We start from the raw sequence: 26,403 nt of genomic DNA, 5'->3' as shown, positions 1-26,403 counted from the left end.
CTGCTGTAAAAAGTTAGCCTACTGTATACAAATTAACTTGGTATTAACACGAACATGGCTTCAGTGTAACACGTAATCAACATGCTTGGTCATTACAAAGACATTCAACAACAACACAAAGTCATAGGTTTACTTTTCTGGCAGACAATGTTCCCAACTGCATCCGGGGTCCAACTACCTTTGAGTTCCCTGTTATAGGCTAACTTTTGCAAAAAAAGTGTCAACATTTCCTGCTTTTTATGACTCAAGTTTATTTGAGTTTAAAGAACTCAGCTGTGGATCCATAATAAACACTAACTCCAGCATAGAGAGGCTGAGTGAATGTGGTCTGGACTCTGTGGAGGAGAGTCATGGTGTCAGAGACTCTGTAGAAATACAGAACACCTGCACTGTGATCCAGGTACACTCCTACTCTGGAGGGCACAGGACCTGCCAGTAGAGTGTTGATGCCGTTGTAATGAAACTCATAACTGTTTATATTAAAATATAATGACCAAGATTTATCATTGAGTCCAAATCTACATTCACTGCCTGCTCTTCTGATATTCTTGTATGCGACTACTACACCAACTCCTAATCCCACCCCCACCTCCACCTCCCAGTAACAACGTCCAGTCAGACTCTCTCTACTCAGGACCTGAAAACAAACAGTGAATCTGTCTGGGTGATCGGAATAAAACTGATCTTCACTCATACATGTTACTTTTCTGTTTCCCTCAGCTAATAACAGACGTCTGTGTACTGTGTTTGGATCCAGTGTGATTTCCTGTGAATATTTTAGGAAGTCAGCTCTGGTCTCTGGCTCTGGCTCTGGTTGTCGCAGTAAAACATCCACTCGAGACACAATCTGTAAAATCTCTGTCTCTGTCTCACTCAAAATGTCCTGTAGTTGACCTCTGACCTGTGCCACAGCTGCTGTCACGTCCTCAAAGTCCCTCAGAGGACGGATCCTCATGCTGGATGAGTGTGTAGATTCACTGAGTGGTGACAGTGAGGGGTAGTTGTGTAGAAACTGGTTGTGATCCTCTGTGTCTGAGAGCTGCTTCAGTTCATGGTCTTTCCTCTTGAGCTCAGTGATCTCCTGCTCCAGTCTCTCCTGAAGCTCTCTGACTCGACTCACTTCAGTTTCCTGCAGGGATCTGATCTGCTGCTTCACATCAGAGCTTCTTTTCTCCAGCACACGGATCAGCTCAGTGAAGATCTCCTCACTGTCCTCCACTGCTTTATCAGCAGAACCATTGACGGCCTCCTCCTCCTGTTGAAGCAGCTTCACGTTTTTCTGTGTGTCCTGGACTCTCTGCTGGATTGTTTGTCTCCTCAGCCCGAGCTCTCTCTGCCTCTCCGTCCTTTCTGCTGCAGCTGACACTGTGTCGTGATCTTTATGTTCCTCCACAGAGCAGAGATAACAGATACACTGCTGATCAGTGCGGCAGAACATCTTCATCACCTCGTCGTGACGAGAGCAGATGTTCTCCTGGAGCTTCCAGGGCTCCACCAGCTTGTGCTTCTTAAATGGAGCTAACTGAAAATGAGGCTGGAGGTGTTTTTCACAATAAGAGACCAAACAAACCAAACAGGACTTGAGAGCTTTCAGTTTTCTCCCAGTACAGACATCACAGGCCACATCTTCAGGTCCAGCATAGCAGTGATCAGCAGGAGCAGCATGGAGTCCAGTCTTCTTCAGCTCCTCCACTAAATCAGCTAACATGGTGTTTTTCACCAGGACAGGACTCGGTGTGAAGGTCTGTCTACACTGAGGGCAGCTGTAGCTTCCTCTCTCTTCCTCTTTGTCCCAATGGGTGTTAATACAACTCTTACAGTAGCTGTGTCGACAGCAAGTAGTCACCGGATCCTTCAGTAGATCCAGACAGATCGAACAGCAAAATCTTTCTCTGTGCAGTTGATTTCCTTGCTGCGCCATTTCAGCTTGTGCACGAGACTCTAGTTTCACTTCCTCTGAACAGATACAGATCTCTGCTCCTCTCGCTCTTGTTCACTTCCTGTCAGTGGTGGAATGTAACAAAGTATTTTTACTTTGTTACTGTACTTAAGTACATTTTTACGTATCTGTACTTTACTTAAGTAAAAATAATAGTGCATACTTTTTACTTTTACTCCGTTACATTTTGCAGCTATTATCTATACTTTTACTCCGCTACATTTCCACAATATGAGTCGTTACTCGTTACATTTCATGAACACAGTTTTGCCAAAATGTTGCTGTGACGGAGCAGCTCCGTCACTGACCGCCAGCGCTCCACACACGCACACACAGTCACACACGCGCACACGCAGCCACACACGCCAACAAACATTTCCACTCTTCCTGTTAAAGTTCGTAGTTGATCACTATCTAACCATCAGCTACTCTGTTGCGCTGGGCCGACGGAGGGTGCACACTCGTCAGCTCCGCATCTAGGTGACACACACACACACACACACATACGCATCTGGGTGACACACACACCCACACATACGCATCTGGGTGGCACACACACACACACATACGCACACACACACACACACAGTGGCCGGTCAGCAGCTGTCCGGACCATTCCGTGAAGAAGGAGGAGGAGACGTTTCTTTAGTTTTAACGCCGCCACTTTATTTATTGACTGTCCACCGGAGCAACACTGTCATCACCTCTAGGTGCTCGTTCACTTCTCGTATTCACACACTTCTTGCGCAAGTTACCCAGGTGCTCTACGTCACTCTCTGGGCCCGTTCCTTAAAGGGGCAGGCCATACCTGCAAATGTTGTTGCTTATAATTATTACTAGTAGTGACATCTGTAGAGGCATGAGTATTACCTGTAGCTATATCTGCATTCTTTATCAAAATGGCACAGCCTAGACATTGAGAGACAACCCATTGCGTGAGTACTTTTACTTTTAATACTTAAAGTAAATTTAAAAGTAAGTACTTTTTACTTTTACTTAAGTAGGATTGTTGATGTAGTACTTTTACTTTTATTTAAGTATATATTTTCCTGGGTACTTGTACTTTTACTTAAGTACTAAACTTCAGTACTTTCTCCACCACTGCTTCCTGTGTTATCCTTATTCACAAAATACAGTAACAATTAAAGTCATATCCAAATAGATGCATCTAATAATAATAAATCACATCTTTATTTATAAAGCTATAAGAGCATTAAGAATCCATTAGTCCTTTGTTAAAAAACTAAAATATATTAAAATGTCTTTCTCTCTCTCTCTCTCTCTCTCTCTCTCTCTCTCTCTCTCTCTCTCTCTCTCTCTCTCTCTCTCTCTCTCTCTCTCTCTCTCTCTCTCTCTCTCTCTCAGTGTGAGTGTGTGTGTGTGTGTGACAGTGTGTTCAGGCGGAAGCAGCGAGGGACAGTAAACAGAGTCCGATGGTTCAGAGGAACTCTTTCGCCACTTCACATGAAATCTGGAAATACATCTGTGAGCTGGGAATCAGCTAGGTGATGTTTATAGCGCCGCACCCCTCTTGTGACATCACATACCTCAGTGTTTAATCTCTCCGTTTGTAAATAAATCATGAAGCTCTGTTTGCTCTATTTTGACAGAAAGCTCACTCAGGCGTGATAAAAAAAGAAGATAAAAATATGTGTGTGTGTGCATGTGCAAGCCCATGCTTTATACATAGTATACGGCAACTCTGAGCATGTGTGTGTGTGTGTGTTTTCTCTGTGTGCGTTAGAGACAGCAGCACCCAGACAGGAAATTGTTGCTGGTATCAGTGGTCGGCCGATTGCCCCGGTGAAGGAGGAGGGAGCGCGGCGATGCACGGCCGCCTCGCTGTCCCCTCGGCACAGAGTCCTGGCAGCGCATCAGAGGCAAACAGATAAGGACTCACGCCGGCTTCATGTGAACTGGCAGCGGGCTGCTCAGAGACAGATGCTCCGGCCCGGTGGGAGGAGTGGACATTGCGCCCTCCGTCCTCCTGTCTCCATCAATTTCCTACAGAGGGATGTTGATTTACACTTAAAGTAGCTTCTTCCTATTTGTCTGAATAATGCATCTTTTTCCTTTTTCCTGCCACTACCCTCGTTTTTCACATCGTGACAACTACTGCTCAGGAAAGGGAAACAAGCTCTGACGACAGCAGGGAGGTCACATACAAAGGCCCGGCAGCTCAAATGGATGAGCCTCGGACTGTTTGCCATTCGAACTAATGGCTTTTATTACTTTTAGAGCGTGATGCCATCCATTTTGTAACAACTGTAGGTGCAGGAAAATAAATTTCGGCACAGAAAGGATCATTCTGTTATATCCGACCTGGGTGCAGAATCACCATCTTTTTGATATCAACCTGTTCTCAGAAGATAATATTCCCAAACCATTTACAAGCTTGACAACAGGGTCTTCTTTAAATGTCAGTATTAGATTATTATAAAAATAAATTGTTATTTCTGTTAAAGCCGGAGTGAAAAAACAGAAAATAGATTATTTTTATTGAAGAGCTTTTGAGGATATGTCTATAATGACAAATTGGAAATGTTTTTTCCATTATTAATAGTAATGAAAATTACTCATTCACACACACATTGATACAGTACATGTATGGGGGAGACAGGGATCTAACCATTGACCTTTTGGTTGGAGGTCGACCGCTCTCCCCCCTGATCCTCTGCCTCCCTACAGAATCAAAATCAGAAGGTATTTATTGCAAAGTAGGTTTATATCTACCTGGAATTTGTCAACTTGTCAATGACACATTTTTGCTCACGTTTATCCAGACTGATCCAAACCTTCTTCGGTTAAAGCTTGAATTGAATCGTCTGCAGAGAGTTGGAATGAAGAGCAAGAAGAAAACCTGCAGAAGAACATCTCCATCAACCAAGTGGACCCTGAGATACAAGACTCCCTGCTGTGAGGGACAAAGAGGGTCGATTCCTCTTTAAAGTCTGTATAAAATAAACTACACAGTCAGGTGCTTCACTCTGAAGTTTCCGAACACGCTGCATGCAGGTCTGGAGAAGGGTGAGGATTCTACTGGTGGTGGAAATGACAACAGAGCACTGGAACTATTCGTGCTTGTGCTGTCATCGTCAATATGATGATGTTTTTTAAATGGAAGCTTTTTGAAAGTGAATAAGAAGGAATGATATGCTTTTTGGAGTTTTTCTTTCCTCTAGCGCAGTGTTTCCCAAACTTTTTACAGTCCCGTACCCCTTCAGACATTCAATCTCCAGCTACGTACCCCCCTCTTTCTTTTCATGTTTTTAACCGCCGCCTTGTCGCGGTGAGGAGGAGGAGGGTTTTAAATTCTAAATGTAACGGGAACCCAGTGTAGTGAGGCTAATACAGGAGACACGTGGTCTCTGGTCCTGGTTCTCTTCAGGACACGTGCTGCAGCATGCAGGACAAGCTGCAGAGTCTTTAACGACTTACTGCTGGAGCCTGATAATAAGGAAACTAAGTCAGGATGGAACAAAGGCCTGGACTCGTTCTTCTGCATTTTTTGAGAAAGGACATGTCTGATGTCTGAGATGATAAACCAGTGGAAGAGGGCGGTCCTATAAATGTGTTTTAAGTGAGAATCAAAGGACAAAACTTTAATGGATTATTTTATTGAACAACAAAAAACATTAATGTTGAATAAAATAAATGCATATGTGGACATACGTACATACATCCTACTCTCACTGCTGTAAAAAGGTGGCCTACTGTATACAAATTAACTTGGTATTAAAATGAACATGGCTTCAGTGTAACACGTAATCAACATGCTCGGTCATTACAAAGACATTCAACAACAACACAAAGTCATAGGCTTACTTTTCTGGCAGACAATGTTCCCAACTGCATCCGGGGTCCAACTACCTTTAAGTTCCCTGTTATAGGCTAACTTTAGCAAAAAAGTGTCAACATTTCCTAAATTCCTGAGCTTAACTTCCCATGGAAAGTTTTGAGAAAGTTACCGGAAATGTTCCGCCCCTTTGCAACACTGATCAGGATCTATACAGGTTCTAAAACATCACAGAACCTGATTTCTACATTGATTCAGAAAACAACAGCAACATAAGTTCTTTCAAACACATTCATGTCAGTGCAATTATAGATTTCTGTCTTTTCAAAGTGAGAACTAAATATGTGTGATAAAGGAAGGTCGGTGATTGATTGACAGCTGATCTCCGTGCGGAGCAGAAAGGTCACCACGACAAACTTTGATCAACGAACATGGAGATAAAAGAAGTTAAAGATTTACACACAGGATCTAAATCACTGCTTTTAATGACTCGAGTCTAGTTTACAGAACTCAGCTGTGGATCCATAACCAACCCTAACTCCAGCATAGAGAGGCTGAGTGAATGTGGTCTGGACTCTGTGGAGGAGAGTCATGGTGTCAGAGACGCTGTAGAAGGACAGAACACCTGCACTGTGATCCAGGTACACTCCTACTCTGGAGGACAGAGGACATGACACTAGAGTCCTGATGCTGTTGTAATAAAAGATATAACCGTTTCCAAAACAAGATAATGACCAAGATTTATAATTGAATCCAAATATACATTCTGAGCCTCCTGCCCTGCTGATATTCTTGTATGTGACTGCTACATATACTCCTCCTCCCCCCCCCACCTCCACCTCCCAGTAACAACGCCCAGTCAGACTCTCTCTACTCAGGACCTGAGTTGTACCAGTGAATCTGTCTGGGTGATCAGAATAAGACTGTTTTTCACACATAAATGTTACTTTTCTGTTTCCCTCAGATAATAACAGACGTTTGTGTGCTGTGTTTAGATCCAGTGTGATTTCCTTTGAATATCTTAAGAAGTCAGCTCTGGTCTCTGGCTCTGGTTGTGGCAGTAAAACATCCACTCGAGACACAATCTGTAAACTCTTTGTTTCTGTCTCACTCAGAATGTCCTGTAGTCGACCTCTGACCTGTGCCACAGCTGCTGTCATGTCCTCAAAGTTCCTCAGAGGACGGATCCTGATGCTGGATGAGTGTGTAGATTCACTGAGTGGTGACAGTGAGAGGTAGTTGTGTAGAAACTGGTTGTGATCCTCTGTGTCTGAGATCTGCTTCAGTTCATGGTCTTTCCTCTTCAGCTCAGTGATCTCCTGCTCCAGTCTCTCCTGAAGCTCTCTGACTCGACTCACTTCAGTTTCCTGCAGGGATCTGATCTGCTGCTTCACATCAGAGCTTCTTTTCTCCTGCAGACGGATCAGCTCAGTGAAGATCTCCTCACTGTCCTCCACTGCTTTGTCAGCAGAGCCATTGATGGCCTCCTCCTCCTGTTGAAGCAGCTTCACGTTTTTCTCTGTGTCCTGGACTCTCTGCTGGATTGTTTGTCTCCTCAGCCCGAGCTCTCTCTGCCTCTCAGTCCTTTCTGCTGCAGCTGACACTGTGTCGTGATCTTTATGTTCCTCCACAGAGCAGAGAAAACAGATACACTGCTGATCAGTGCGGCAGAACATCTTCATCACCTCGTCGTGATGAGAGCAGATGTTCTCCTGGAGCTTCTCCGAGGGCTCCACCAGCTTGTGCTTCTTATATGGAGCTAACTGAAAATGAGGCTGGAGGTGTTTGTCACAATAAGAGACCAAACAATCCAAACAGGACTTGAGAGCTTTCAGTTTTCTCCCAGTGCAAACATCACAGGCCACATCTTCAGGTCCAGCATAGCAGTGATCAGCAGGAGCAGCTTTGAGTCCAATCTTCTTCAGCTCCTCCACTAAATCAGCTAACATGGTGCTTATCTTCAGGACAGGCCTCAGTGTGAAGGTCTGTCTACACTTAGGGCAGCTGTAGCTTCCTCTCTCCTCCCCATTGTCCCAGTGGGTGTTAATACAGCTCCTACAGTAGCTGTGTCCACAGCCAGTAGTCACCGGATCCTTCAGTAGATCCAGACAGATCGGACAGCAGAATCTTTCTCTGGCCAGTTGATTTTCTTGCTGCGCCATTTCAGCTGCTGCCAGAGACTTTAGAACAGTTTCACTTCCTCTGAACAGATACAGATCTTTGCTCCTCCCCCTCTCATTGTCTTCTTGCAGTGACTCATCTCCCACAGTTCACAGCTTGTTGTTCACTGGTTCTTAAGGTGGAGCGCGTCGGGCTCCGGCCGCGGCAGCTCCAGCTGAGGCAGCGGCAGCTCCGGCTGCGGCAGCTGCAGCTCCAGCTGAGGCAGCGGCCCCCGCTGCCACTGGCGGGGAGCTTCCGAGAGCAACCCAGCCCGAGGCTGCTGTTGGCGGGGCTCCGCCTACAGAGCCTCCCGCTCCTCTGGTGGAGGGGGGGGGGGTTCCGGAGACTGAGGCAGCCTCCGAAGCCCTGGAGAGTCCGCTCCCGGAGGTGGGAGTCGAGGGGGGAGTAGGCAAGGAAAAAAACTGACAACCAGCCAGAGCCAATCGAAATAGATGAAACTGAGATGGATGATGACATGAGTGAGGAAGAAATGTTTAAAATGGCACAAAAGAGGAAAAATTCGGGGACTGGGCACAACAATGCAAAAGCAAGCAAGGCAAGCCGTGGGGTGAGGTCCAGTCAGGGTGTGCTCCCCTCTGAGGTAGACACCCAAGGCCTCTACCCCCCCTCGGATATAAGAACCTTCCTACAAACCACTAAAGGCCAGAGGCTGCCTTCGCTTAAGGATCACTTCCCTGACCTAAAACTGTTTTTAAAGTCCTCTAAACCGCTCGCCAGAAAAACAGGCATCAATGGTGTTTTAACAGATCAACAAATCTTTAGACTCCGGAAACTCATTTTGAGAGTAAGCGGAGAAATGATCACTGATGAGGAGGAGTTTTAAAAAGTCCTTTTTACTCTTCTTTTTTACTGGCCTGTTTCCTTACTGTTTTTTTTTTCCTGTTATCCATGTGTTATATTATTTTTAAACTCATGGATTTTAGTGTTTTAAAAGTGTGGAACCTTGTAAAAAAAAAAAAAAAAACAGCGAAGGCAACAGGGGGACCCCCTGCACTGGCTGCTGCAAGAGCCTGTACTGTACGGGACCATTGTAGATCCCCCCCGCTGGACACAAGGCACCCTCTCCGGACTGCTGCAGGCTGCCGGGGTCTCTACGCTGGATTTTTTCTCCGCCACTTTCCTGGCACTGGACATAAAGGACTATTCTGGAGCTCTGACACTGCCAGCTCGACCTGTCCCCCTGGACGGACCCGCCCGGAAAACTCTATACCGACTTTTTGGAAAAAACTCTCAGTCTTATAAAGCAGAAGGTTACCTGGACTCTGTGGTGTGTTTCAAGATGTTTAATGTTCTGTGAAAAATTGAGAACTTGTTTATGCTGATTATCTTGTGTGATTCTTTTATTTATTTATTTATGGCCAAATGTGTTTTTTAAAATAACTTAGGTGTTGTTGAAAAAAAAAAAAAAAAATAGTACTTTTTTGAAAATAAAGTTTTTCAAAAATCAAAAAAAAATCTCTCTCTCTCTCTCTCTCGCTCTCTCAGTGTGTGTGTGTCTGTGAGAGTGTGTTTGTGTGTGTGTGACAGTGTGTTCAGGCGGAAGCAGCGAGGGACAGTAAACACTAGAGTCCGATGGTTCAGAGGAACTCTTTCGCCACTTCACATGAAATCTGGAAATACATCTGTGAGCTGGGAATCAGCAAGGTGATGTTTATAGCGCCGCCTCTCTTGTGACATCACATACCTCAGTGTTTAATCTCTCCGTTTGTAAATAAAGCGTGAACCTCTGTTTGCTCTATTTAGACAGAAAGCTCACTAGGATTGATAATCCAGAAACAATTAGGAGTGTGATACTGTAACTCTTAGTTTCAAACTTTAATATGAGCTATATAGATCATAGATACAAACTGTAGCATAGGTCATAAACCCCAGCTCCATCATGTTAGTAGATGGGACCAAACTTAACATGAAATGCCAAATAATTTTGTCCCATATATGGTATCTGTCATTTAAAGTCGTTTTTATTTTCAAGCGTTATTTAATGCTTTAAAAACCGGGTGAAACATTGTGATTAACACCTGAAACTGACACTTGCATTGTGGAAAGCATCTATTGGAGAAATTTGAAATTGAGATTCTGGCCACAAATGTGCAAGATGGCAGCGTTTGTAATTGGGATATTTTGGCTTAATTACCGGACAGTGGGAGGAAACGGAGACAGTCGATGATACAGATGGCGACTTGAAAACAAACTAATATTTGGTAAACTCCATCACAGACTCAGAAAGCGTTCGTTCTGAACTGGCGGCACACACACAAACACACTCTGTTATTATCAATGGTTTCAGAAGTGTGTTTCCTGTGAGGTTGGTGTGGACCGGTTATTTATGCCTTTGAATAAATAAAAACATGTTTGCGGGGGGGGGGGGGAGCTGCCGGGGCGACGTCACACTCCACCAGTGAAGCTCCTCGTTGGCAGATGAAATGAGGCAGCTTGCGACACCATGTGTATCAGAGAGATGCACAGGAAGTCTGCAGCTCTGCTCAGGCCAACACGACAGGAAGTTATGACGATTGAGTAGCACGGGGCAATTTGAAATTTGGAATCAGGAGGAAAAAAAGGGGAACTATTAAATGTAATAAAATAATATGCTTTGTAGTCGGACACCTATGTACAGGAGCTATATTGAGTTTAGTTTACGTATTTGAAACTGTTCCAAAAAAACAAATCCTACTGCTGATAAAGGATCAACAACCACCTTTACTGGGAATAAAAAACTTTAGATGTTTCCTTTGTCGATTTGTCTCCATATCAATCTTTGAAATTCACTGATATGCTCTTTATTCTCGGTGTAACAGTCTGGCAATTTAGATGGTAATTGTCAGGCCTAAAGTGTTTTCTGTTTTAGTTTATCTCTGTCGTTTGTTTGAGTTGTTTTCATGTTTGCACTCTGTTTCTGTTTCCTGTTTTATTTTGTAGTCTTGTGTTCCTGGTGTGTTGTCTCTGTCTTCACTTCCTGTCGGTGATTATCTTCCTCAGTCCTCATGTGTTTCACCTGTGTCCAATTGCCCCTGTCTTCCCTGTGCATTTAAGCCACTGGGTTTCCCCTTGTCCTCTGTCGGGTTGTACTTGTTGTTCCACGTTGTCTCTATGGTTAGTTCATTTTCTGCTGTTTCGTCCAGCTTCCCTTTGCATGTTTTCCTTGTTCTATGTGCGCCTTGTAGCCAGTGCTACTGCTAGTGTTCCTGTTTTGTTTGTTTGTCTTGTTAAATAGACTTTTTGTTATATTAAATTACTTTTATTTGATATCTCTGCATTTGGGTCCATCTTCTTCATCTAAACCGTAACACTCGGTGGAACCATTGATGACATTGTTTGTGTTGATTGATTCAGTTTGAATAAGATGAACATAGCCATGATCGCTGCATTTTGAAAAACAGCTGAAACGACCTTTACCTCTGACGTGATCCAGTGTTTTAAAGCCACTTGTTGTGATGATTTCAAAAACATGTTTTGAAATAATCCGTATGTATCAATAGCTGCTAAATGTGTTCTTGCCCAATGGCTGCAATGCCCAGACTCTTCCCTTGTTCATACCTGTGAGGTTATAACAACACCATTAATTGTTATCGACGTCTCCAGTCAAACATTTGAGAAACACATTAAATATTGATTGAGCTTTTATTTCCAAGGTGTCATTACATCATTAACAGTGAGGACACATTGGAAGATGAACACTGGGCTGAGAGATGATTTTTTTTTTAAATTCAAATACTTACACTTGATCAACATCAACGATATACAAGTGATAATTCTGACGGCTCTGTTGGGTGAATTTTAATCAACAATCAGGTTACAGCATGTGTAAACTTGTTTTTGTCCACGATATTGAATGTTTTCTGATGATTGGAGGATTTTGATAATTACTAAATTATATATAATTACTGAAATTGTTCAAACAATGGAGCCATTCAGTCTATTTCAGCTGACAAACTGAAAAAATAAGTGTTTATAAGATGTTAGCCCCCAGATAAAGTCTGCTGTGTCCCGGTGGAGCAGAGAAACGATGAGTTGCAGAAGAAATGTCAGGATCCGAACTGGATGTCGAGTGACGGCCACGACCTTGACATTATTCTGTTGCCTGTATCACTTCCTATAAAGTCGCCTCCAACCTATTTAAATCACGGGGCTAATTCGGGCCGATGTCACTTTCAGTGCCCTGTCATTGTTTGTGGATCAGCCGGCGGTTATTGCCTCCTCACTTACTTACTGCCTAATTAGTGTTCTGGATTAATTGGCCATCTTGTTAACTGTAACCTCCAAATATTATGATAAAGCTGCCGAGCAATTAAAATGAGGTGTGTTAGAAGCTGCACAGCTACGACGGAGAGCAGGGTAGACTCTCTTCTGTGCTCGCTGAATTGGTGAATGGTGGATTTACCGAGTCAGAATTGAATGGCAACAACAACCTTGTGATTTTATGCTGCGCACTGAAGGGAAAGTGGTGCAAGAACTGATTAAAGTCAGTAACAAAAAATAATTTCAAACCAGATAGTGGTTGTGTCAGATACAGTTAATTCCAATGCTTTCTTGCAGGGAGATGGCAAAGAAAAAAGTCAAAGTTATCATCCATTTTCTGCTACCTGGTGGATTTAAGGCATATTTATTATCAACGTTTGATAAGGAAACGGAACAAGGAGACTTCTGTCCGTACTCTGGTAAGAAACTCCAAGCGTCTTTATTACATTACTTCACCCAGCTACAGCAACATTTAGCTTCATACATTATCATTTAACATTATCACAACCTCCTCTGCTGTTGTTTAATAACCCACATGTCATCGTAAAGGGAGAACACTCTTATGTGGGCATTGACGGTTGGAAATGGACGAATCTCTTTTCGTAAGTAAAGGCAACATAAATAAACCTTTATTGTGAGAGGCTACATTTTGGGATGTTGGCCATTAAGCAACAGATGAATGGGACGGCGGAAATAAATGTCTCCTACTGCAACTGGCTGTGAGTTTCTTTTAACCACCGTTGTTCTTTAGTTAATGAAGTAGGATTTTTCACTCTTTCGGAAACCTTGACCTTAGACACAATCTGTTTCAATATAAAGCCTAAAAAAAAATCTTAGTTTACAAGGATTTTGTTATTAAATGTTAATAGATGAGTTGTTTGCCCTTGAAAGGAGCCGGCAACAAAAAAACAACATTTCTTTAAACATGCTTCAGGTGAAGTATTGCTCTATGATATGAGGTCATTTTTTATGTAATGGATAATACTTGTATCTTTTGTATTGCATAATTCTTACAGTTACACAACTGCAGGGTTTTAAACATTTGTACTATTGGTGCTGCCAAACATGAGGAGATAATTCTGACCTCCTGTTTTTGGCAGTGCTCGCCTTGACCCAGATTTATAAGATAGAAGTTGATTAATCTCAGTGAGTGGAGGAGGCAGCTCCTGAGCTCACTGAATAAATGTGATTTAGAAGTATTTTATTTTTCTATTTCATTTATTTGTCTGGTTTCCAGTGCAGCCAGGACCGAATTCTTTCAAATAGCTCTGAGTCTAATCTCTCTTCTGTGCATGTTCAAACACAGACAGGTGCTCACATCTGGTTTCCCTCTCACAGTTTCTCTGCAGCTCTAAATCCAACTGCTGAGACTCTGAATTTACGAATCTGATTTGGATAACAAGAGGCAGTCGGTCAGTAAATCAGGTCAATGGACGTAATCCAATATAATCCACTTTAATCTTACAGAGTACCCATGGCAGGAGATTACCTAAGTGATTCATTTTAATTGCGATGTCAAAATCCAGATTTGACTGCGTACACGTTATAAAACTAAAACGTAGGGTTATACAGAGCACAGCCACTTGCTTCACCTCAGTTTTCTGAAACGTCTTTTTTTTAAAATCCCATTATTTAATATTTAATGCAACTATTGTGTGCTTCATTTGCTATTAGCAGCCTGGCATTACCAGTGAACTGTTGGCCCTCGCTGCATTAAAAACATTCTACGAGAAGAGACAGAGGGAAGCATAACGGCAAGTAATGAGACCAAGATAACCCTTTAATCTCCGACTGGAAATACCCTCTAATCTCAGCAAACACACAACAAAATTAAAGGATTCAGACCCCGACGCACAACTGCAGTCTGCGGACACCACACCCAGCGGCGCAGAAAGTAGAGGAATATTAAAACGATCATTTTCTTCTGTCTTAACGCTGAAACAAATCATTGGGTTCCTCTTATAGATATTACAGATAAAGGCTTACATGACTGGATTAGACAGATCAGCTTGGTGGGTTGTCAGTGCAACTTAATACACCTGTGAGATGGTACAATACTGAAGAGTGAAACCCACCTGCTCCCACAGTGAGCAAGCAACCAGTGGGGGACAGGAAGAACCCTCAGAGAAGAAACAGAGTTAATGTCATGCAGCACGGTGAAATAAATGTAAAGGGAGAGAGAGGTGCTCAGTGCATCATGGGAGTTCCCGCAGCAGTCTATAGGCCTTTAGCAGCATATAGCTAAGGGAGGATTCAGGGTTCACCTGATCCAGTTTACCTGAGCCAGCCCAGCCAATCAGATTTTTCAAAGAATTTAAGTCTAACCTTAAATGTAGAGATGGGGTCTGCGTATGCAATAACTCCACTAAACCAGCACCATAGCATATTTGCACTATTGCAAATAAATGCACTGTTTGTTTTTTCTTCAGGTGTGTATATATATATATATATTTAGATATATCTATTTTATTTTCTATTTTTAATTTTTGATATTCTATTTTGTATTATTTTATTCATTTGATAATAAACTCTTGAATCTTGAATCTTGAATCTTGCGTCCCGAAGCCAACGTGGGAGCTGATTCCACCGGTAGAAGTCTGCGTCTTTAGAGCAAAGCTTTGTAATATGGCACCATGAGCTCTTTAGGATACAGTGGAACTTGGTCAAGGGCTTTGTACATAAGAAGAATTTAGATTTCTATAGGGGATTTTAGAGGGATGGAGTGGGGGGGGGGGGCTTTTCAAAGACTTCTTAGGGTATCTCGATAATAAGGAATTACAAACTAACACACAGACTCTGCATCCTTTTGATGATAATATGATCGCAGGTGGAAGAAGGCCGTCCCTGAGACTTGTTTTAAGCGCGAGGCAAAGAATAAATATCCTGATCCGAATTAACTCCAAGGTTCCTCCCGGTAGAGCTGGAGGCCAAAGCCCTAATTGCACTTCATACACTCCACTTCACACCACCGGCTCTTTTCACATCGTACGTCTTTCATACTTCAATAAACTGAAATGTGTGAACGTGTGGATTCGCTCTTACAAGCCTCAGCCATGTTTGTAGATTAGGGGCATCATGGCACGAGGTCTTGCCGGCCTCTTCCATCGCAGCTATATTCAAACCTGCTTCCCCCTAATTTACTAGGCACAGAAACAGAATATTAAAGCCATTGGTGGACAACAGAGTAAGGTTTAATTGTCCACAAGTAAGAGTTAATAATTGTAATTCTACCTGCAACCGGGTTCACATAAGAAAATGTCAGTATGCAAAACTGGATTTTGTTTGATAACAATGTGTTTTGTGGCTTTTTCTAACATTATATTTGTCCCAAAAAGAAAATGTGATATCTAAATATAGTTTATTTTTTTTTCTGAATGCAATTAAATCATGATCACAGACTGAATGAAATCCACCCTGTTCCTTCTTTGCATGTTATACGATGTAAAAAATGAGAAACAGGATTTCCTGAGGAGTCAACTCATTCGTTTTAAAATTAAAGCACGAGTCCAGCTTGTTGTTGAGTTTTCTGTTGGAACATTCAAACATATCATATTGTTCTTACGTCCACTCTATAAACCTGGATTGTCAATGTTCCGAGCAAGATGCGGTTCTGATATTCTTGTCACGGTATTTAATTGTGTTGAATATTGTATATTGTGAACATTGTGCAATGATAAGCTGGCAAACTAACAACTTAAAGGGATCTGTGTGTTGTGACTTGGGGGCAGAAGATGGAAGAGTGTCTTCCTGTGCCCTTTGTACGCACGTGGAGAACCAATGAATGCATCTTGTGATGCGACGGAGACGCACTTGCTTGGTCAGAGCAGTGAGTGGCAAGCTGTCTCTGGAGGAGTCACGCCACATTAGTCTCCCGGGGAGGGAAGCGGCGCCGTGACTCCCAGAGCTTCAGTCCAGAGCTGAGGGGAAAACGGCTGAATCACCTCAGCGGGCTGTGGAAACTCTGGATCTGCTTCCTACTTCAAAACTGAAAATCATCCACGTTCCTAAACAATCCTGGAAAGTAGTTCTCCCGTATGATTGGCTAAATTCAGTTTGAAGGAAAAGATGATCGTGACCAGATTCTATTTTCTTTTACCTGTAGTATGGAAATGTTTACGACCGCATGTTTACAATACGTGAACTTACTGTACAACATCCATCTGTAGAGAGTGAAGCATCAGGGCATGTGTTCAGAAAGTTATTCTTTTCCAAGTGTCAAGGCAAACACTTCATCCTCGTGCTTCCTCAGGAAAGCACTGCATGACGGGTTTTTATGTCCGTGACAACACAAGCATCACAGCCAGAGTTGTGCGATAGTGCAGCGTTCACCCTGTTGTCTTTTATTACTATTTGTGTGTTTTCTCACTACGAGCAGCGACCGGAGCTGAGGACGCTCGCCTGCTTGTCGTCGCTCAATGTGACAGCTGCAGTTGTGTTGTTGTGTTGTTACCTGTGTAGCCTACAGTGGTAGTCTGAAAAGAAGTTACAGTGGAACCACCAGCGTCTTTCTGAAGAGTTCAAATAGAAGCACACAAAAAACATGTTATAGTATGTGAACGTAGTAGTTTCCACTATAACTCCTATTCCAGTGAGGGGGTCACTCACCCTCTTTGAGCAGCTTCTGCACAGAGTGAGGCTCTGACATCTGACTGTTTCCCCAACTGTACCACAGCGGGATCTTTTTATGGTATTTGACTCTTCCATAATTCATGTCCTCCTGGTGAGATTCCCTTTAAGTTACTGTCTCAAAAAGCCCTGTTCCCGGTGCCATCTCGAGTGTTTTCGTGATCTATACGCTCCGTCCATCCGTGTGGCTGTTTTCCTGGGGAGGTCTGCAGCACTGCTGTGTTTGGAACAAATCCGTCGTGCTTTTCCAAGAACACAACATTCAGGTTCAGTATGGAGCAGTTATATTGTTTTATTACTTCTCCCTTATATCACATTAAGGCTGCGTCCATACTAACATGTTTAAAAAGCATTTTTAAACTAAAACACTCATGTCCAGATGAGTGTTTGAGCTCTGAATCTGATACAAATTCAGGTCCTTACTATATAACATAAACATTCATGTACACTGGGCAACCCGGTGCAAACAAGAAGCAGATTATTTGATTGCTTAGTTACAGAAAATACCAGGAATGAGAAGCAGCAATGAGGGAAATAACGAGCAGGGATTTCATAACAAATGAAATCCCTGCTCGTTACCAACGACAACTTGGAAATGTTAGTGACAGGAAGGTTATTATCGAGAGTGTTACTGAGTCATACTTTCTAAACATCTCAGTTTCTTTATGTACATACTACAACACAGCTGGGGGGATTTCAAAGTAAAATGGGGCCAGCAGCGTTCACCCGTGTGGATGGAGCCTTAAATTACAAGTCTGCTCTAAAGTAAAACGGGTCGACACTAATAGAGAAACCCTCTTCTCTTAAAACAATGACCACTGAGCTGCAGACAACAACGAGTGAAGTTCCGGGCCTTTCAGTTAAAGTGATCAGTCGGTAATTTTAATTTTAAATCCTTTCATGCAACAGACCAAGTAATTGTAATCAGTAAGATTTGATTACGAGAACATAGTCTGGTAAGCAGTCGTCTCGGTGCAGAATAAGCTGCATCGTTAGAACAAGTGTTTCCATGTGCTTCAGTTTAAGAGTGCTGATTTCCCCACTCGTCTACACTCTCAACATTAATCACCAATCGAGTGAGGAACAGAAAGGGAATTAGTAAATGTTCTGCGTAGCCATGAAGAGAAAAGAGAAAAGCCACATGAGCTCACACGTAACATGGAATTCTATTTCTTCTGCATTTCTGTTCCTCGCTGACCAATTTTTCCACGAAGGGCATCACTCACGAGAACACGCCAGATTATACGAGCAGATCTGGAAAATAGATTTACCTGAGGAGGTGATTAGGGTCTGATGACTCATTTAGTCCCACGCTCCAGTGTTCCGGCTTCTTCGCTCTCGCTAAATCAACACGAGTCCCGATACTGAGAGCTCATTCTAATTAGTCAATCTGAGTTCATTACCTCAGAAACCTGTCTCGTTCCTCTCAGGGCGATGACGTTGCCATAGGGCCGCTCGTCCTAACGCCTCTCTCTCCACCTCAGTGGTTCTGCAGTATGAGCCGCTGTCCCCCCCCCCTGGACGCTAAGGTACGCCTGGTGCAAACTGGAGACCTAATTGGAGATGATCGCTGACAGAAGCTCCAGGCACAGGGTCCATTAATGATCCGGGCGGCTCTTGGATCAGAGCGAGCCCCCCCGCACTACCTGTGAAAGGCCCTCGGAGCAGATGACAGCCGAGCGAGCCCTGTGGTGGGACTGAGGCGGTGCAGCCATGTTGTGCTGGGAGGGAGAAGGGGGTGCAGGAGGAGAGTGGAGCCTCTGTGACAGATGAAAGCCGACTGCAAATTGAAGTGATGGGAGCTCAGATGTCGTGAAAGGAAAGTCTGCCCTGTTCTGATGTGAAATTTGAAGAAGCTTCCTCTAATAGGAGGAGACAACTTTTTAGATGCTCCATTTACTTTTAAGCTGGAGTCGTGCACCGAGCATGCAAACACATGTAATTCTGTCGTGACACACAGGGAACATCACGTCTCAAAGATATAAGATTTGTCCTATTCCTTGTCAAATCAACCTGCCGCCCAGCAACAGAGTGTTTATTGCCAATCCACCAGGACACAACATGGGTTGTGCACTGTCAGTGTGATTGCTATAATTATATCACAGTGGGAAGTTGGCCATTTTTATATGCGCTGACTCCATGGCAACAGAGCCATGTACTTCATTTCTCAGCAGTTGTACATTACATCACAGAAAATCTTAATATTTGTCTCCCTCAGCATTCAGGGATTCTGCTGCACATTCAAATAGGAATTAGTTTCTCCAAAAAATGTTTGTTTGTTCTTTGGATTTCAGTAAAATGCATTTTTCACACAAAAATCTATTTCTTGATTAAAATGAAGACGAAGTTGAAAGTCTGGATCACAATCTTCTGTCACTGCGAACAAAATAGTCTGCTAAGAAATCCTGTATGTGACTCTGTTGCTGCTGCGGTTTTAATATGGACCAGTGTCAAAGGTGTGGCACCACAGAGACTCTAACCTCTGGACCACACTTTCTCTTTCTTAGATCTACAACGGACACATAATGTCATTGCAGGCCTCCAAATTCACTTCTCAAAAAAACGAGTAAGACCTTGTCAAAGTGAGATCCTGACCCAGGTCTTCAATATCACTGTATACGCCAACATTGACAGGTAACCCCCGGAGGCCAAACCCCCAGAGGCCGACCTGTCCAACCAGTGTCACTTCCTCATTTCCTCGGGTCCTAGGAGGCCTGAGCTTCAAATTTCCCTCCCGTCAATGGTTTCCTGGAAAGAATCGAACAGTCATCCATCATGTGAAGTTAGGTGAAAAGGTGAAACTTTAATGAAATAACTCAAAAGTACCCCGCTAGCTCTTCAGCTGCTGAATGAAGACGAGAGATTGTCTGAGGACACATCTTCATCTTGCTGCAGCTCGAGTCTGGAACATCGTGTCTGCGTTGGAGGTTGAAAAAAAACAAAAGCAAAATGTACTTAAGCCAATCTGAGCACCCATGGGTGGGCTGCTCCTGGAATGAGTCACTGTCAAGCGAACTGTTAATGCATCTTGAAAGTGAATCTGTCAATGACGCAGGATTCGATTCATCTCCACGTTGCACATGACTCACAGATGCTCTGGTTCCTCTGCAGAGAAGCTTCATCTCTTACCACCTGCAAAATCCACCCTTATAAAAAAAAAAACATCGAAGTGTAGGCACACCCGGTCTTTACTGGGAATGATAGGTGGCACCCAGATCCAAACATCGAGAAAGGCACAGGTTGAACCCTTGATGTTCAAATTGGGATCCAGCAGAATCCCCTGGACCACCAGCTTCCCTCCCTCAGCCTCCCAGCTTCCAGCTTTGGGATAATTAACTAACTGTGCTGTTTTTCCCAGAGGAAAGTTTAAAAAGAGACTTTGCTTTTTATCCAATCCCACAAACAAGGTCTTCGCCATCAAGACGACACCTTTTGACAAAACAAATTCATTGCTCATTAGCGGTAAACAAGTTCTGCCATCTCTGTACAGCATTTAAACAAAGAAGCCCTTTGCAATTGTTTTCCACGGTGCACAATTACACGATTCCCCGGCTGCTCAGCCTGAGACAATGAGGTGGCGTACACACAAAGAATACGAGTGGAGCTGAGTGTATTACCAGCAGACACTTGTGCATGCATCTCTTAAGATGACACACTTCTCTAAAGGCCATTTATCAACCAGTTTAGTATCTGTTCTCTGTCATTTTGCTGCTGACACAGAATCTGTGTCAGACGCAGCATTTTGAAAGATAAATACACTCGATCCTTGTGCTTAGAATATGTTCCCGACCCCCGAATAACACGTCGACTGGGGGTTTGGGTTGTTTTAGGTTATTTTCACATCTTGAGTCAAACCAATTAAGCCAAGCAGGTTAAACAGATGGAAGTGCTAAATCATCCGCTGCATTTAGGGCACGTATCAGCTTCTACTCAGGAGCCTGGTGTGAAAGTTTTACATCTCGAGAAATGGGTCACGCACGCTTCAGGGTGAGTCTGCAGGGATTAGGATTTTAATAAATGAGTCAGATCCTGTGACACCGATGACCCCAATGTAACACAGTTGGGCTGCAGCTGTTTAATATGCAGCTCTGATCAGAGTTTATGGATTGTGCGGGGGGGGGTCGAAGGAGGTGAATGTAATCGCTGATTGCCTCATTTTAAAATAGACAGACAGAAATGTAACTTTTACCTGGCAGCCTCATTAATGAGCTGAGATAGTAGGGCAGTGAATCCTGTATTTACAGATGTTGAGTGGATGATGAAAGTAATTTTCCCTTTAATTATATTTGAGGGAATGTGTAAGGAATTATTCGTCTGTCTACTTTTATTTGTTGTTTTGTTGTAAAACTTTACTGACAACAAATGTACGTAACAATGCTCTCAAGCAGTTTGTTTACTAACTAAAAGCTAACTTAAGTTTTTCTATGGTCAGATCAGAACATGTTGCAGACTCTGTAGACACTTTTCTCGAATCTGCTGAAAAACACAATAATCATTATAATCAAATCAACAACACCCTGATAAAGAAGGACTCACAAATCCACTAATACAAACCTTACAATATTGTTTCCACACAAAATAATTCAGGCTTTCTTCATTTTTGTGCAGTAAATATGATCAACATTAACATTAAAGTTAGTTGGAGGTGCCGTGGAGGCCAAATGTCTCCAATTGCAGGAACATATAGTCAGATTTAGATTAGAAACCTTCTTGTTTACAGTTTCATGTCTGTTCTGCAGAGTACAATTATATAAAAGTACATGCAAAATGAATATAGTCGTTTAATCTGTATATTACGTCGTACTGTGTACTATGTTTGGTGTACTTATTATGTTGCGTACCTATATGTTCTGTGTTTGCGTATTTATATTTTCAGTCCACAGTACATTAAAGTTTACACCAGGGATCAGGGAATAATGGGAATCCTGTCCATATGGCAGAATTGACAATAAAGTTGATTTTGACTTGATTTGAAAAATAATATAACCAGGCATTGCAATGAATTTTATCAATATCATTTGTTATTTTATGCATTTGCCTCAAAAGCAGTGTGTTCTACTGTATCGAGAGCTTCAGACGAATCAATAAACACAAAACACAAACAGAATGCAATTCCCCTTTCTCTCTGGGGAACAGAGTTTGCCATTTATTAAATAAATGAGTATTGTGTGGAATCATTTTTCATCTTAGCTACAAGCGAGCAGTCAGTAGTTTAGCGTCAGTAATCAATAAACAGTGCATTTATCCTCAAATTCACTGTAGCTGTCAGTTTTTATTGCTGCACACAAACAGGAGGTGAATTTTATTGAGCGTGCACCAAAACTTTTTCCTTTCTCTGACAAACTCCACGTCTGCGTCTGTCGCAGTGTAAACTCAATTTGTTGAATGTAAATGTTAAGCTGCGAGCTCTCAGGGACGTAACAGGAATGTATCTCTCCATCTGTCATTTCCTGAAATAGCCGGCCCACACACAAACACTCTGAAACTCTGAGGGAACAGAGGACGTTTGACTCGCCAGGATTGAGAAATAACCTTTAAATTCAGAACATTCGAAATTGGCTTTCCTTTCTTCAAGCGTCGAGCATCAACCTGGTCCCGGTGTTAAAGTTGGTTAAATTGCTCCATGTTTTTTTGAATGTCACTTAAATGTCATGAGTGATTTCTGCATGACTGGCTGTTCAGGATTTACATTCCCTGCTTTTGCAAAACTTGGTGGCTCCTCTTTGAATCCAGCCACTTTCCTCCTGCATAGCACTGCTGCTAATGGGTTCTTTTGAAAGTACAACTCAAGGTTGTGCATCTTTCTAAATCATGTTTTGTTTACGTCGCCGACACGAGAGCTAATTCCAGAGTCCATTTGTTATCAGAAGGTGCCTTGATTGGTTTATTACGCGGATCTGAGCCTCACCTCGAGTGTGGCTTTGCTAAATTTCCGGAGCCAGCGGACCAGCGAAGCCCTCGGCTCCGTGTTGGGTTTGATTAAGGGGGGTCACCTTCAGCTCAGAGGAGGATAACCATAAAGGACTTTTCCTGTTTCCTGCCTTATACGCAGCATTAATTCCCTCTCCCAATCCAAAATTGCAGTTAGTGCATCTCCGCAGGTGTGGAAAAGCTTTGGACACCAATTTGCTTTTCTGGTTCTCTCTGTCCTCTTCCCTCCTGATGGAGCTTCTTTCCTCACGGTGGCACTTTTAGGATTTAACGTTTTAACGTCCTCGAGAAAGAGAGAATTACGGAAAGTGAATGTCGTTGTTTTTGTGTAATTTAATTAACCTGATACTTTGCTCTGATGACACGTTTACTCCTCATTTCTCTTGGATTAGGAACATTTATTATGCACAGAAATCTAATCCAGTGATTGTTCTATAGCTGCTCCTTCTCTGCATATACTGCGGTGAAAAAAAATCATATTTAGTGGATCCTTAGTGGATCATCATAAACGGATGTACAGCAAAGGGCTTATCTGTGTGGGCGTTTGGTGGGAGTATTTTTTTTCCACTCAGTGAAAAAACAATCATTCTTTCTCTGTCCTGACTGAAGCAACAAACTAAATGAAGCTGAACCGCAGCAGCACGAGCTACATTTCAAATGACACTAATGGGCCGTCGCGGTAATGATGCATGGGCTCCGGAGCCATGTTTTGTTTTTGTCGTTTGTTTTTTGCCATTGTTTACTTTTCTACAACGACAAACTCTCCCACCTACGCTCGACAAAGCAGGTGATTCCTCAGCGACATCGAAAACAAAGGTGCTCGCGGGAAAAAGCACAAACACAAGCATATTTTCTGCCACCAGGTTAATACAAACTCATTAACACTATAGAAACATGAAGGTTGAAAGAGGAGAAAGGTCACAAACTGCTGGCAGGTCTGCAAGGGGCATTATTCCCCTCATTATCCAACAATATAAGTAATAATTCAGCTAAATGGTGAATTCTAAGAGCTTCTATTAGAACGTTCACCAGGACATTGTGTATTTTGAGGTTCCTTAAAGTCTTTTGTTGCCATTTCAGTGTCTTTTCAGCTCTGATGCTTTTCTACAAGGTCACAGAAGTGATGACACATTACAATATCTCCCGTGTAGAATTGAAGGCGCTGGTTATTTTGCACATTGAATGTTTTAGAACTAAGTGAGAGAATAACAAGACCAAGTAACACCCGTATACGACTAAAAATAAACAACAATTTTTTCCTACTGTTTCCTTAGTTACTGAGACAAGACAGTTATTAATCCCATGCCAGTAAGATTACTCACCCCACAAGTCCTCATGTCCTCTTATCGCATCATTGCATTTCAAAACAACCTTTAATTATAATCCTCTTGTCAAAACAACTCATTTCCTGATCTTCTACCTCTTGTGGTCAAGTTTAATCAAATGGAACTATTTGTTTGAAGTAAGAGAAGATCACAGTTAAAAGAAACTAAATCTCTGACAGTTGGTACGAGGACGTCTCAGGTGTCTTTGCTTGATTCAGACTAATGCAGATTTTCCCACTGAGCTCCCGATGCTTTTTAAATCAAAAACTCTTTCAAGTTGTGTTGAGTTGTTGACACATTGCTTTATTAAGTCAGAGCAACATCATTGACCAACAAAGATTTTGCAGTATTTCACAATTATTTCACCGCTGCATTGTTAAATATTCTCTTTAACTTCCTGGCAAATCCGCCGATATGAATCCTTCAGGTTGCAAGTGCAGCTGTAATGTAAAGTAAATGGGAGAAGTTACTATGATTGGTTTATTGCATCTTATACCCATAGTATACACACGGTTAATTAAGAGACTGAATCTAACCCTTGTTCATCCATGCGACTGCTGCAGCAATCTGTGTTTCCTTGTGGATTTCCACTCACTCTGGTGCTTCCTGCACTGTGAGGCCTCCATCATCTTGGTCTTAGCTGGTGGAGCAATCACATTCTGCATCGCGCCTGATCAAACCTAATTGTCAGACGGACACCAGACGTTAGAGCACATGCATTGAAAGCTGTGTATTACTTCTCCTGCTTTGTATTCTGCACCTTGTTAGCAGCCTAGAAATCTGCATGTGTATAAATTACTCTAATGCAAAAGCCTTTTTGTGTGTGTGAGTCTCTGTCTCTCTTCTCTAAAAGTAACCTTAACACCTCGTGTTTTATTTCAGAGAAAAATAACTTTCCTGCTTTGGTGACTTGTCAAAATAAGCAAATTAGACCTGAAAAAAGTCTCCCAATTACCGTCTTCTCTCCAGTGAGGGTCACGGCTCTGCAAATGAAAAATAGCAAAGAAAAATAAATAATTGAGGGAAATACGCTACCCCACCAAATGAGTAAAGCCACTGCCCGTCGAGATCGACGCGTTAACATGACTCAATGTTTGTGCTTTTGAATAAATATCAGCAGACCCCCCCCCACCCACACACGCTGCAGATCAGAGAACACAGCACAGCTCCACTGTCCGTTGTACAAACATGGATCTGTTTACATGTGGGATGCGGGAAGCTGGACCGCTTGCTGGGATACCGGCTTCACGCTCGATGAATGATGAGATGTTTTATGAGATTGCGGCGAGTTGACCTTCAGAGAGGTCGGTTGGAGCGGAGCCAAAGACGCCGGCCAGTTTCGCCCGCTGTCTGCTCGTTCCCAGGAGATTTGGGTTTGTTGACTCATTTGACTTTGTTGTGTTTCTGCTGTACGGCTCGGAGTAGCCGAGCAAATTTGTGTAACGTCATGATGAGGTGATGTGAACGTTCAGGCAGAGTTGCTCCATCCATCTTTCATCGCAGACATCCACAGAAACGCGGGATGGATTGATCGGACGGAACGAATCACCCGAACACTTAGTATTCAAAATAAGAGCGAGAGAACAGAAGAGAACCATGAAGTCGTAAAGAAGGTCAGAATCTGTTGTTTCAAGCCGGCAGCTTGAGCTTGACTGAGACTTAAATAAAGATTGAGTGGCCTCAGACTCAATTTGGCTTTGATTATGCATTTAATTGTGAACTGTGACTCAGGACCTTATATTTAGAAGTTGATTCAATTGAGCCAAAAGCCCCATTAAAAAGGTTTGACTCATCTCAAAATGTAGGATATAAAAAAAAATGTTTCAGGGCCTTTCAAACGTACTCAGGTTGTATTTGTAGGGTCCAAAGTTTCTCCTTTGAATAAAATTCTATCGGGCTTTTTACGTTTATTTTCAGTATTTACTTCATATCAGTGGTGCACACTTGTCCTCCTGAGTGCCGTGCCAGGAAATTGCATCCTGCCACCCTGTTAGACATTAAACATAAAGTGGATAAGTGAGCACTTCTAAAGGGAGCAGAGGCCGAACTGAAACCGTAAACCAGCTGCTATCATCCACGATTATCATAAGAAAATATGTTGTTGGGTGTAAAACTTGAGATTTGAAAGTTATTCAGTGTTCACACCTCATTGACCCATTTCATTAAATTTTCTATACAGGAGACATTTTGCTTTTTCAGTTTCTCTTTTTTCTGGTTTGTTTTTGTAAGTTTTTGTTTGTGTATATAAAAGTTCTTTATATTAACAGCATGAGTAAGAAGCGGTCAACCAATCAGAATAAAGGAAGGGTTTCTTTAAGGCTTAAAGCCTCAAAGAAACAGGAACTAGCTTTATGTTTGTTTTTATG

At 42.6% G+C, this 26,403-nt stretch overlaps 2 protein-coding genes across 2 annotated transcripts; both read right to left on the bottom strand.

Annotated features, from left to right (window-relative positions):
- Positions 1 to 225: 225 nt before the first annotated feature.
- LOC132999085 (tripartite motif-containing protein 16-like) lies at positions 226 to 1,921 on the bottom strand. The gene has a single exon (XM_061068868.1). It carries the CDS (start codon positions 1,919 to 1,921, stop codon positions 251 to 253), a length of 1,671 nt encoding a protein of 556 aa, XP_060924851.1. The 3' UTR covers positions 226 to 250.
- A 3,632-nt stretch (positions 1,922 to 5,553) lies between these two features.
- LOC132998934 (tripartite motif-containing protein 16-like) lies at positions 5,554 to 7,897 on the bottom strand. The gene has a single exon (XM_061068686.1). It carries the CDS (start codon positions 7,895 to 7,897, stop codon positions 6,218 to 6,220), a length of 1,680 nt encoding a protein of 559 aa, XP_060924669.1. The 3' UTR covers positions 5,554 to 6,217.
- Positions 7,898 to 26,403: the final 18,506 nt, after the last annotated feature.

The sequence above is a fragment of the Limanda limanda genome, chromosome 3 (genome assembly GCF_963576545.1).
Source record: "Limanda limanda chromosome 3, fLimLim1.1, whole genome shotgun sequence".
In the NCBI taxonomy this organism is placed as follows: domain Eukaryota; kingdom Metazoa; phylum Chordata; class Actinopteri; order Pleuronectiformes; family Pleuronectidae; genus Limanda; species Limanda limanda.
The sequence above is the reverse complement of the archived record's forward strand: the minus strand, read 5'-3'. Positions and strand labels throughout refer to the sequence as shown.